The sequence below is a fragment of the Tupaia chinensis genome, unplaced genomic scaffold (assembly GCF_000334495.1).
Source record: "Tupaia chinensis unplaced genomic scaffold, TupChi_1.0 Scaffold144110_1, whole genome shotgun sequence".
Classification (NCBI taxonomy): Eukaryota; Metazoa; Chordata; class Mammalia; order Scandentia; family Tupaiidae; genus Tupaia; species Tupaia belangeri.
This window is the reverse complement of record NW_006203965.1, coordinates 106484-120000: the sequence shown is the minus strand read 5'-3', so window position 1 is coordinate 120000 and position 13517 is coordinate 106484. Positions and strand designations below refer to the sequence as shown.

Here is a 13517-nt window from a genome sequence, read left to right as displayed (position 1 = left end):
CTAAACACCTGTCTCTCTGTCTCTCTCAGTCTCACCTGCAAGTGTATGCACCTTATATCAAAAATCTCTCTAAAAAAATAGAAAAACTGTTATAAGCCTTAGAAGATTTTTAGCACTTCTTTTTGGTAATTTTGAAATTGCTTTTGAGGACAGAAAGTGGGATGGGATCTAGGAAACTCACTCTGTTTGACAAGAGCACATTCTGCTTGGTCCAAGTCATCATGTCTTCCAGTATTACGGGTCTGGTGCCATATTGCTTCTCAAAGTCTTTTCTCATCCATGGGTTTCTAAGCATTTTCAGAATCTGTGCTCTTTGGTCTCAAAGGGAATTCATGTTCAGTGATAAGTCTAAACTGCTTGGTCAGTGTTTCCATAGGAAATATATGTCTGTATTTCCCCAGTTTAGGACTATGTTAAACTCACTTCCTTTTATTTGGTTCAATATCATCAGTCCAAAAACCTCAGGTTCTTGATGGTAACAAATTAGGGATAGTTTCATAGAAGGAAACATCCTCTAGACCCCTGCACTGCGTACCAAATTTCTATGCTCCCCAATTTTTCTGAAGTGCCTTTCATTTTAGTCCTATTCTAAATATAGATCTGGGTTTTCTCTCTCACCTTGCATCTCAAGACAGAATATGTGCTAATGTCCTACAAGGAAAGCTTTCTCTTTCACGTCCAGAATCAAAAATGCCTGTGAGATGACTTGAGCTTTTTTACTAATCATGCCTATCTCTCTTGAGAACAGAAATCTCCTAGGAAATCTCTTTTCCTTCTTGATCTGAAGTCCACTTTTCATTGTTTTCTGGGACTGCTCCATAACTGCCCCAACTACTGGGTACTTCTTTACCTCAGGGGATATAAAAATCACTCATTAATTGTTGGCATGTCCTATCAATTCACTTTAATGTTAATTTTTTTAAAATATATTATTCATATATTAAGGTTATCCATGTTTTATATAATGTATTCTGAAAAAATTAAAAAGTCTATTATATTGTAGATGTTTCTTAGACTTTCCTATGATTTAATTCATATTATATGTTTTAGATATGAAACACTATTAAATGTTTGTAGAAATGACCTGAGAATTCTGAAATGATAAACGATAACTGTTTTCCCATTATGTTCCATCCTATTCACATGCACATGATACTCACTTTATATAAGTATATACACATAATCTATATAACAAGAGACCTTTATGTTACATAATTATAAATAAAAATAAAAGCATGATCTTTCAGGCTGGCTACACCTACAAATTCATTGACATTCCCAGGAGTAGTCAAAATTCAGTGACTTCAACTAAGAATATTGTGACTCTAGCTGCAGAGCTGTCTTATGAGAAAGCAAGCTTGGGAATATAAAAGACATTTTCATGTGTCCTTCATTGTTTATTTTTTCACATGAGAAATTGCATTCTTTCCTCCACACATTGTTATCCTAGAAGAAATGGAAATTTAGATGGATTAAGTTATTGATCCCATGGCAGATACTTAATATGCAGGCAATCTGAGATTCAGGAGTCACTCAGGATCCATAGCACATTCTCCTTGGTGACGGTTAATTATTTGTGTCACCTTTAGTGGGTTAAGGGATAACCAGATAGCTAATAAAACATTATGCCAGAAGAGATTAGCATTTGAATCGGTAAACTCTGTAAAGCAGACTGCCCATCCCAATGTGGATGAACATCATTCAATCCATTGAAGGCTTTAATAGAGCACAAGGTATAAGCATGAACTTTATGATTCTGGTTGAGCAATGATATCCATCTTCTCCTGGTCTCTAACATGGGTACTCCTGATTTTCCAGCTTCAGACTTAGACCCGGACTTACATTATTGGACCTTAATTCTTAGGCTTTCCTAGTTTAGAGTGAATTATACCACCAGTTTTCCTGGTTCTCCAACATCCACACAGGAACTGTGTGTGTGTGTGTGTGTGTGTGTGTGTGTGTGTGTGTGTGTGTGTGTGTACTGTCTTCTAAGCTTTGAGAAGTAATATAAAAATATCCTGGACTAGGAAACAGCAGTTAGCTTAATGGTTATGTCGCTGGACTCCCATGTAGTCGAACGCGGTTTGCGTCCTGGGCCAGGTGACTTAAAACAGGCCAGGCGCGTGTGCGTGCATGCCCAAAATCCCGAGGGGAAAACGGAGGAGAAGGGATTGCAGCGTGGCCATTCCCCCGGGGGGTGATTTCTTGCTTGCTGTCTCTCTGCCTCTCTGTCTGGCAAGCACACGCACCCTATAGCAAAAACCTCTCCAAAAAAAAAAGAAAAAAAATTCTGGACTCAAATCACTAATGGTTTTGTAGACCAATAATAAGATGGCCTAGTCACTAAGACTTAAGGGTCTGGTGCCTGTCTAAAACTGAAGATAAACCAGGACAGATATTATGCCAACTGCCCACCCTGCCTTCTACCACTAGAGCATCAAGTTTCAGTTAATAAGCAAATAAAGACTATTACTAGGGACTGTAGTCAAGAATACATTCTATAATGTACAGACATATAAGGAAAATTTAAAATTGGAAGTGAGGGACCAGCAGGTGTCATAATGGTATATCACTCAACTCCAGACTGTGGCTTGAGTCCCAGACCAAGTGGCTTAAAAATCACTTTTGGAATCAGCAGTTGGCTTAATGGTTATGCCATTGGACTCCCACATAGTTGACTGTGGTTCTAATAACGGACCTGGTGGCTTAAACCCATGCCAGGCATGTGTGCGCATGTGTGTGCCCAATATCCCGAGAGGAGAATGGAGGAGAAGGGATTGAAGCGTGGCCATCCCCCCCAGGGGGTGATTTCTTGCTTTCTGTCTCTCTCTGTCTTTCTGGAGAGCGCACACGCCTTATAGCAAAAACCTCTCAAAAAAAAAAAAATCACTCTGGGCGTGTATGCATGCTGAAAAATCTTGAGAGGAGGATGGAGGAGAAGGTGCTGCAGTGTGACCATCACACCTAGGTGATGATTTCTTGCTTTCTGTCTCTCTGTTGCTCTCTGTCTCTCTGGCAAGTACATGTGTCTACAACAAAAAATCTCTCTCTAATAAATAAATAAATATATAAATAAAATAAAATTTGAACTTGAGGGACCAGGAGATGTTATAATTGTTACGTCACTGGATTCCCACATAGTTGACCATGGCTCGAGTCCCAGACCCAGCAGCTTAAAACCCACACTGAGAGCATGTGCATGTGTGTCCCAAAGTCTGAGAGAAGAATAGAGAAGAGATTGTGGCATGGCCATCCTAACCTGGGGATGATTTCTCATTTTCTTTTTTTCTGTGTCTCTCTGTCTCTCCAGAAAGACCATGCACCCCATAGTGTACAGATATGATGAAAAGTTTGTCTGGCAAAACAACTTTTATTCAAAATGTAAAGTGAGAGGCTGACAGGTGACGTGGTGGTTAAGGGCGTTGGACTCCCACGTGGTCGACCACGGTTCGAGTCCTGGACCTAGAGGCTTGCTCTCTCACTCCCCCCACCCCATCCTTCTCTGGTCAAATTTAAATAAATAAATAAATAAAGTTAAATAAAATGATTCTTAAAAAGAATACCAAAATGTAAGGTGATTTCTTGCTTTCCCACTTTCTGTCTCTCTTTCCTGCATGCCTACATGTCCTGTGCCAAAAATCTAAGAACAACAACAAAAACACAAAATATATCTAAGAGATGCTCCCTCCTTCTCTTATCCCTTGGGTTAAACAAATTTAACCTCCTTAGTTATTATAATTGGAACCCCCAAGGGTTTTAAAATCTCTGTAGAGTTTTCAAACATCTGGGAGGCCCAATTTTGTTGGTCTGCACAGCACCATGAAACTACCAAGCCCTTGAAATAAGTTCTACTTCTCTGCATGGAGCTGATGAGTTCTCTGCCTTACAGGAAAGGACAGTCCTGTCAACAGATATATCTGAAAGTGAAAAGGCCACCCATTGTGCAGTGAGTGGTATTTGTCAAGAATAAGTACTGCTATAACCCTGAGAACAGCTGCTTCAATAATCAAGTAAAATAACCCACAAATGACTAGTGCTGTTAAGTTAGGATGAATGAATGAGATTTGGAGATTAAATTGTTTGGAAAATCCTGTATTTGATAAGTAGGAATATTTTAAGTGATGAGTTAATGTCTATAATTTATTCTAAGTAGTAACTACTGTATTTACCAATAATTTAAATAGTACTTGTGAATTCTAAATGTGCATATTATGTTTATATAGCTAAGTATTAAATTTAAAAAAAAATCGTGGACTGTTTTTTGTCTGGATAACTTTCACTGAGTTCAGAAAGCAGTATCTCATGAATATAATTTGCAAACATGAGTTATATTTAACTAAATCTAGGTGTTCAGTTTTTAAGTGTTGAGCCATGAAAGATACCACGTTTTTGCACAGTTTGGAGAGTTCTTTCCACATACATATATATTAAGCAAATGAATTTTTCCCAATATAGATATTAAGCACATGTCTACTAGTGAGAGTTGTCATCATTTTTACAGATTCCAAGATTTGTCTTTTGGAAACATGACCATTCAAAACCAAATGATACTTTGTAGATGAAAAAAAACAAATGATACTTTGTAGATGAGAAATATAGCAATGAGCTGGGTGGAGAATTTTTCTCTTAGTACTTTAAGATTTGTTGACACCTAACTTTAACCGTGAATTAATAATGCTAGATGATTATATTTTTAAATGCAAGTTATTTCTGAAGTCACTAATTTTGAAGGTGTTATTCCTTTATATAGGAAACTTTCCCCAATTGATGTTTTTTTTTTTCAGAATTCTTATATTTCAGCTTATCAGTAAAGTTTTCCCATGTGTTCTGAAGTTAAAATATATAGAGTGAACTCTAGACACAGATATAAATTATTTGATATATACCTCTGAATCAGATCTTAATAAAGTAACTTCTGTATGTTTTGTTTTTAAATTCTGACATCATTGTAAGTTTTTAATTCTGTTTTGTGTTTAATCTTTCTAAATGTTCATTAAGAGAGCTATGGTTACTGATATATTATTTTTAATGCATTTTATTTGTTTTTTATTTATTTCTTCCTTAAGTGGGAGAGACAGACACAAAGATCTAGGACCTCAAACAGTTGTTGAGGCTGTAATGTATCTCTAGCCTCTCCCAGCCCCACATAATGGGCACACACATGTCCAATGCACTTAGGGAGGTCTCCAGATACAAGCCTGGTACCTCTGCATGTTGTCAACCTCTTAGAGCAACATGTTTTATCACTGAGCCATGATCCATCCCCTGATTAGTTATGTTTTGACGATGAATGCCAGTTTTCAGAAAGGTAAGTGACTATACCATATACAGGTGAAATGAAAACACCAGCATTTAAACCATAATATTATAATTAGGTATGCTTCTGTAATGCTGCTTTTACTTACTCATGCTTGAGTTGCTAATTACACAAATTCTCATTACAACTTACATAATTGATACAAAGTGGTATAAAATAACATTGTGTAATATTTGTATAGCATTGTAACAATAGAACAGAGTAAAACAAAAACTAAAAGGAGAGCAGAAATAATAGTACTTTCCTCTCAGCAGTTAGCATAAAAATGAGTTTAGAGCTAGGTCTTTCCCTTGGCAAGAAAAGAAAGATGAGGAATCTGGACTATTAACTTGGAATCAGTGAGGTTACAATCAATTCAATGCTTGAAACTAAAGGTATGATAAAGCAAGAAGCTTCTCGTTCATCATTAAGATGCATGCATACCAGATGTGCATATATGACTGAGTATTATATATGTGTGTGTGTGTGTGTGTGTGTGTATAAATGTATTTATGTGTAATTGCAGGCTATCCTTATAACAAAATCTGGTATATGCTTTTTACCTATTCCTACCAGGGCATTCTCATTTTATACTAGTATTTCCATTTGAAAATAAGGAATAAATTAAGCAAAGACAAAGCACTAACGAGAGGTAGAGCCATGATTCAAACTCTGGCAGTCCAGTTCCTGACCTTGCTGTCATCATGCCTATGGGCTTGACTTGAACTGAAGTATAAGGTAGAGTCTTTAGTAAATCAAACTGATGCTGTTAAAAATTTTAGTCTGAGAACATCTTCTGGTTGGATTTTGAGTGGCAACAATACACACACAGATGCACACAGGTATAATGCCCTCGACATTCACATACTTTAAATGTTATATTATTGTATACATAAGATTCCTGTACCTATTAATTACTGAGTTTGTGTGCTCACAGAAATTCAAGTACTAGCATCCAGTAAACACATCCTAGGACAGACCAGGCACCAAGTGCTCTCTACTTAATCTTTCCAAAAATTTTCTTCCATCCCTCCCTCTGTCTCTCTTCCTTCCTTCTTTCTTTCTTCTCTTCCCCCTTCCTTCTTTCATCAGTCTCTCCATTCCTCTTTATTCCCCTTTTCCCGATCTGGCTTTTCTTGTTACCTCTGTTTATTCCCACTGTCCCCTTTATCCAACACATATTTAAGCTGTTATTCACCTGGAGAACTGACTTAATAAAATATGATCTTACATTTCACAATGCTCTCAAAAATACAAATAACACAAAAGAGATTAGGTAGAAATATAGAAGTATATATAAGTTCATTCTTTTATATACTATTATTTTTATATTATACTTTTTAATAAAAGTGTATGTATGGCTTTAATATTAAATCTTGGACTATTCATATTGATTGATGTACATGGTAATTGTGCTGGAAAAAGAAATGGTGTACATTGTAAAGATATATGTGATTAAATATAAAATTATTTTTTAATTTTAAAGCTTAAAATACACACATCATGACAGTATTTTCATATCAAGATCAATAGGATTAGGAAGAAAATGTTTAAAGAAAAAACAAATATTGGACTATTCAAGATGAGATTTTATACCTTTACATATTTTCATATTTTAAATGAATAGTGTGTTTTTTAGCGAAGTCAGTATGAGATATTATTTTATATTGCATATATTGGCATTGAATTGAACTATGAAAGCTCAGAAATGCATACCTAACTATCAGGCAGTGCATGATGCACTTTTTCTCTATGGCTTTATAAATTAGTCCTCATAGCAGCACTTAAATGAAGCACCATTGTTACAAATTTATCGAAAAGAAAACTGGGACTTAGTGCAACCTAGTAGTGCACTTCAATCACTCTTAATTAAGTCTATCATTGACTTACACAAAAAATACCAGTCAAATACCTAAGACATTATAGAAAAAAATCTCAGAGAAACAACAATACTTATGATCTAATGATAGGAAGAAAGACAATTTAAAAATTAAAACTTTATGGATGCAATGATAGAAGCATTAAAAGATACCAAAGAGTACTTGGAAAAAAAGTTTGCTTAACTCTATTTTAAAGAATTAAAGAATACTCTCCATAAAAGATAAAATCTGAGCTTATTGAAATATTAATTAAGTACTAAATAGAAATTTACTGGGTATTGGGACCAGCAGTTAGCATAATGGTTATGTCGCTGGACTCCCACGTAATCGAACGCGGTTCGAGTCCCAGACCCGGTGGCTTAAACTCATGCAGGGTGCGTGTGCGTGCGTGCCCAAGATCCCGAGAGGAGAATGGAGGAGAAGGGATTGGGGCGTGACCATCCCCCCTGAGGGGTGATTTCTCACTCTCTGTCTCTCTGTCTCTCTCTGTCTGTCTGGCGGGTGCACACGCCCCATAGCAAAAACCTCTCCAAAAAAAGAAAAAAAAAGAAATTTACTGGGTATAAAAGAAGAAAGACAAAATGAATGATGAGTCAGATAGCCGAAGTATGAAGACATGAAGTGATAAAACATAAGAACAGAGTTCTGGAATGTATGAAAAATGTATCAATAACCAATTCATGAACAATATTGGAGACAGAGATTTCACACACACACACACACACACACACACACACAATGATCAGAGTTTGTTTTAAATAATCAGTGAGGAGTGGGGCCTGGGGAAGGACATTTGGAGGAGGATACGGAGGCAGAGCATTGACGGGACGGGGAGGTGCGGTGTTATCTTTTGAAGATATTTTGATCAACTGGACTGGGGAGAAATGTTCACATATTGAAATGTTCACTTTGTAAGCTAAATAATGTGATTGAGTGCATAAAAAATAAAAAATAAATAATCAGTGATTAGTTAGACAATGATGCTAATATGTATTAAAATAGCTTCTACTTAAGTAGCATTTACTCTAATGAGGATATTTTTAGTTCTTTCTCATTAGAACACTATGAAGAGTAGATACTAGTATTTCTATTTTAAAAGTAAAGAAGTAGATACAGAGAGATAACTAACTAAAGAGAAACTACTACTAGGAGGTAAAACCATGATTAAAACCCTGGCAGTCCAGTTTCTGACCTCGCATTCATCACTCCTACAGTATCAACAAAGCAAAATAAATAGGCGTTGGGCCATTCCTGTGACCTAGTGGTTATGGGAGTTGGATCCCTAACTTACAGCAGTTTGAATCATTGTCCTGGAAGCCTGAAAAAAACAGGCCAGGCACATGTGTATGTGTGCCGCAAAACCTGACAGGATGGAGAAACGGAGGAGCAGGGATTGCACCATGAACTTGTTCCATGGCGAGGTGCTTTTCCTTCTCTCTCTTTCCTTCTGTGTCTCTGTGTGTGCGTGTCTCTCTGTTGAGAGCACATACCCTCTGAGAATATAAAACAAACTGACAAACACTAGGTATATGATTGGCTCAATATTTCTGAAGAAAAATGGTAAGGTTTTGAAAGGGTTAAATTATTCCTCATGCTTAGGGCATATATTTGAATTTCCTGGAGAGCATTCAGGTTGTGAAGTCAATGGGTCAGTTAAACACATATCTTTAGAAAAGGTCATTTGAATTGCATATAGGAATTTGGGGGTTAACTGAAGCCTTGACACAATTCAAGTAACCCAGAAATTTTCTTTGCATCACAAGAGAAGAGAACCAGCAGAGAAGTAAAACTAAAGAGAAATATATAATGTATTATTATGTCCAAAGGGTGCTTTACATTTCTAAGGAAGAGAATGCATGTAGAGAGTTAGGGCTATTTGAAGAGGAGCGGGGAAATGAACTATTATCAAAAATGCTGAGAAGACCATAGAACTCTTTACCTCTATCCACTGTGGTATGTGAGACATCTGTCTCAGAGCCAAATGAATTGAGTTCACAAAATACATCATCCCAGAAATAATGAATTTCTGGTGATGAAGTCAAGCAGTGCCGCAGAATGGAGTGCCAATCCTTTTATGAGTAAGTAGAAAGAAAAAAAGTATAGTCAAAAAAACACATTTTGATGAACTTCAGATTTAGTATTATTTAGAAGTTATTCCTCAAATGATGAAACATTTTTTTTTGGTCAGTTTTATGGAGATGCTACAATTACATAAAATAAAATGTATCAATTTAAAGAATATAATTTGGTGGGCTTTTAAAATAAAATGTATACAGTCATATAATTACTACATCAACTATGGTATGGACTGCTTTTATTTCTCATAGTCTCTTTACAATCCCTACCCTCCTCCAAACTGGATCAACTTTCTATGTCTATGACTTGCCTTTTTTGTAATTTTATATAAATGAGATCATACATCATTCAGTTGTTTGTATTTTGTCTTCTTTCACATAGTATAAGTGACCTCTTCATGTTGTTGCATCTATCAGTAATTTATTCCTTTTAATTTCAATTATATGAATCTTAAATAATTTATTTATCCATTCAATAATGGATTTATATTTGGTTTCCTTCCAGCTTTTTGCTATAATTAGTGAAGCTGTTATAAATAATTCTATATAACTCTTTATGTGAATAAGTGTTTTCATTCTCCTGGGCAAATTATTAGGAGTGGAATTGCTGGATCATTTTAACAGTATAAATTTTTATTCAATTTGAAAAGATACTGCAAATTTGTTTTCTAAAATGGTGATAAAACTTCATGTTCCATCAGTGATGTAGGAGAGTTCCAGGTGCTCTATATTGTACCAATACCACATGGTATTTTAAGGCTTTTTAGTTACAACCATTCTAATAATGTCTGATTGCAATTCTCATTTACATTTTCCTAATAATGATCTTGAGCATCTTTTCGTGTGTTAAGATGACACTCATATTTCAAAAGGTGAATAATTAAGGGACCAGCAGTTAGCGTAATGGCTATATCGCTGGACTCCTACATAGTGGACCGCGGTTTGCGTCCCAGACCCGGTGGCTTAAAACTCACACCGGGCGCGTGTGCGTGCGTGCCCAAGATCCCGAGAGGAGAATGGAGGAGAAGGGATTGTGGCGTGACCATCCCCCCTGGGGGGTGATTTCTCGCTTTCTGTCTTTCTGTCTCTCTGTCTCTGTCTGTCTGGCGAGCGCACGTGCCCTATAGCAAAATCTCAAAAAACAAAAGATTAATAATTAATAGTATAAGTACAATTTTGAATTCTTCATGTCTTAATTTTGTAATTCCATATATGAGAAATCTTTGTATTTTATTTCTTTTCATCTTTCTTTGTCCTCTTCATCTTCAGTTTTGTTTTTTTTTATTTTTCTTTTTAATGTTGAGTCTCACTGTGTTGTGATCCTCCCACTGCCTCTGGAGCAGCTGAGGCCATAGATGGGCAACACTAAACGAGGTTCTTTTAGATGGGGTCTTGCTATGTGGCCCAGGCCAGCCTCAAACTCCTGATCTTTCTGCCTCAGCATCTCAGCTGGGACTACAGGAATGTGCCACCAGGGCTGGATTTCAGGTTAAGCGGAGAATGAACTCAGTCTTCCCATGGGACATCGATCTGGAGCAGCAGCAATTTAACAGCATGCCACTGAGGCTTTGGCAGCTTTTTACTTTCCATTTGGTTTTCAACCTCTCTGACACATGATTTCTCTTTTGTAGGCTTGCAAACAACGGGACAACCATTCTGCCTACATCTCACCATGTTGATTTTTAATAACAGTTCTCCTAATTGGCCTACTTTTTCTTTCATTGGTATCCCTGGTCTGGAAGCTGCTCATATATGGCTCTCCATCCCCTTTTGTCTCCTGTACCTGGTGGGCCTTGTGGGTAATGTTCTTCTCCTTATCCTAGTTAGAGCAGAGCAGAATCTTCATGAGCCCCAGTTCTACTTTTTGGCCATGCTAGCCCTTACCGACCTAGGCCTCTCGTTGTCTACGATGCCTAGTGTCTTGGCTATCTTTTGGTTTGATGTTCACCACATCGGCCTGGATGCCTGCCTGACCCAGATGTTCTTCATCCACACCCTGTCCTCAGTAGAATCAGGTATCCTGGTGGCCATGGCTTTAGACCGTTTGGTAGCTATCTGTGCTCCACTAAACTATACGAGGATTCTGACCCACTATACTGTAGTCTGCCTTAGTGGAGCTGCCTTGCTTCGAGGTGCTGCTCTATTGGCCCCACTGCCTCTGTTCCTCAGGGCCTTTCCTTTCTGTGGGGCCAATATCCTCTCACACTCTTACTGCTACTACCCAGATATGCTGAACCTGGCTTGTGGGGATGTCACTTTCAGCAGTGTCTATGGATTGATCTGTGTACTCTGCACATTTGTAGTGGATGTTGTCTTCATTATAGCTTCATACATGAAGATTTTGGGCACCATTATGAAACTGGGAATCCAAGACAGAAACTGGAGATCTCTGCAAACCTGTGCCTGCCACATCTGCACAGTGCTTGTGTTTTACCTGCCCCTCATCAGCCTGGCAGTACTGCATCGTTACTCCCAGGAAACTCCTCCAATTCTATACACTACCATGAGTAATGCCTACCTCCTCATGACACCACTACTAAACCCTCTTGTCTACAGTCTTAAATCTCGACAGATTCAGGCTGCCCTGCGCAAGCGATTTTGGGTGCAACGTGTCATTGCTGGGGAATGAGATTTTTCTTTATATCATAAGGTACAATCAATTTAAAAATGCTACTCAGGATCTATTATGGGCCAAGTTGTATACTAGGCACCATGAATTCAAAAATGAAAAAAAAAATTCAGGTCTTCCCTTCAAGAAGTATATCCTATAACTAAAGAGGAAAAGAGAGGCAGAACACATACGTAAATGATTGTAACTAAAATCATGAATGGTGGCTGTTAGGCAGTAATAAGGAGGACTGGTGACAGGAAGCCAAGCTCAATGTCACTGGTGTTTGAGTTGGATGAATAGCACATTACCTCAGCTGATAAGTTGAGGACTCTGACTCTGGACTGTCAAAGATCAACGAGGGACTTGTCTCATAGAGAAACTAGGATGTCTTCTGGTCTTTGATACCTCATGTTGTCTAAAGAGAGGCATGGAAAATCCAAAACTGATGATAAATTTATGACTAAATGTTTAATATTGCTGTTTCTTATTGTTGGATCTTGGTTAATGTTCTGAACATTTTCACTGTTAACAAAAACAAAAAATGAAAGAGCTATTTGAAAAGAAATAACATATAAGAGTCCGAGAAATAGTTGTTTATCCACCTCATTACTTCCTTCAGAATTTATACCTTATTTTAATTCCATATTGAAAGTAGACATGATTATATTTTGACTTCTGAAACAAGGATGCTTATCTCTTCTCTAAGCTACCAAAAAGGGAAAATGAAATAGTGTGCTCTCTTTGAAAGTTACAGTCAAAAGCAAATGAAGAATTGTTCTTCTGGGATCAAGGTGGGAAGCAAGTGAAAGAGCAATTTAATTGCCCATGGTAATAAATAAATAAAAAATATGTGAGAACTTTAAGAATTTGAAGATATTTTTGTTTTTGTTTTCATAGGGTGTATATGCTAGCAGGAGAGATAGAGAAGGAAAGTGAGAAGTCACCACCCCCTGAGGGATGGGGGATGACCATGACCTTTCTCCTCCATTCTCCTCTTAGGATTTTGGGCACGAGTGCATACATGTCCAGAATGATTTCAGGCTGCCAGGTCCAGGACTTGAACTGCAGCTGGTCATGTGGGAATCCACTGCTTTAACCACCAAATTACCTACTGGCCCCAAATTTGAAGCTATTTTTAAAAAAATTTAAATAAATTCCTGAAGGATAGCTAATTATTCATTCAAATATTCTTCCTGTATGTCTGACACATTTAATAAGCATCAGAATCATACAGAAGACTAAACTGTAACAATAACAAAAGAATGGAGAAAACTATGTGGCAGAATAGGAATAGTGGGATTGGGGCTTTGTTTAAATTGCTATATGAATGCAGAGGAAAATAACATAGTGAGGACTAGGCTTGCTAAGGACTTCTTCCTGAAAGACTTAGACATCTATCATGAACAAAAATTATGGAAGCTTGAAACCTGTCTCAATTCCAAAAGCATTCACTTGGCTATGATCTATTAGATATTAATAGGATAGAGAGGACTAAATTTAAAAACATTCTTTTGGTCTTGCTCTAAGTGAGAGTTTATTTGAGAGTATGGCAAGTACTATCTAAAAGTAAAATGAAATTCTGGCCTTTAACCTTTCTCCACCTTTTAAAATGCAATTTAATAATTTTCTTTATGATGAATTTTTCTGATCAGAAG

At 37.1% G+C, this 13517-nt stretch overlaps 1 protein-coding gene across 1 annotated transcript; it reads left to right on the top strand.

Annotated features, from left to right (window-relative positions):
- Window positions 1-5286: 5286 nt before the first annotated feature.
- Window positions 5287-11880, top strand: LOC102492278 (olfactory receptor 51G2). Its single transcript, XM_006165953.1, has 2 exons — window positions 5287-5308; window positions 10883-11880. Exons 1-2 carry the CDS (start codon window positions 5287-5289, stop codon window positions 11878-11880), a joined length of 1020 nt encoding a protein of 339 aa, XP_006166015.1.
- Window positions 11881-13517: the final 1637 nt, after the last annotated feature.

Bases quoted from the DNA above. Each gene is read 5' to 3' on its own strand.
- LOC102492278 (XM_006165953.1), top strand. From the start codon at position 5,287: ATGAATGCCAGTTTTCAGAAAG. The intron at 5,309-10,882 runs GTAAGTGACTAT...TCTCTTTTGTAG, and splicing joins GAATGCCAGTTTTCAGAAAG to GCTTGCAAACAACGGGACAA.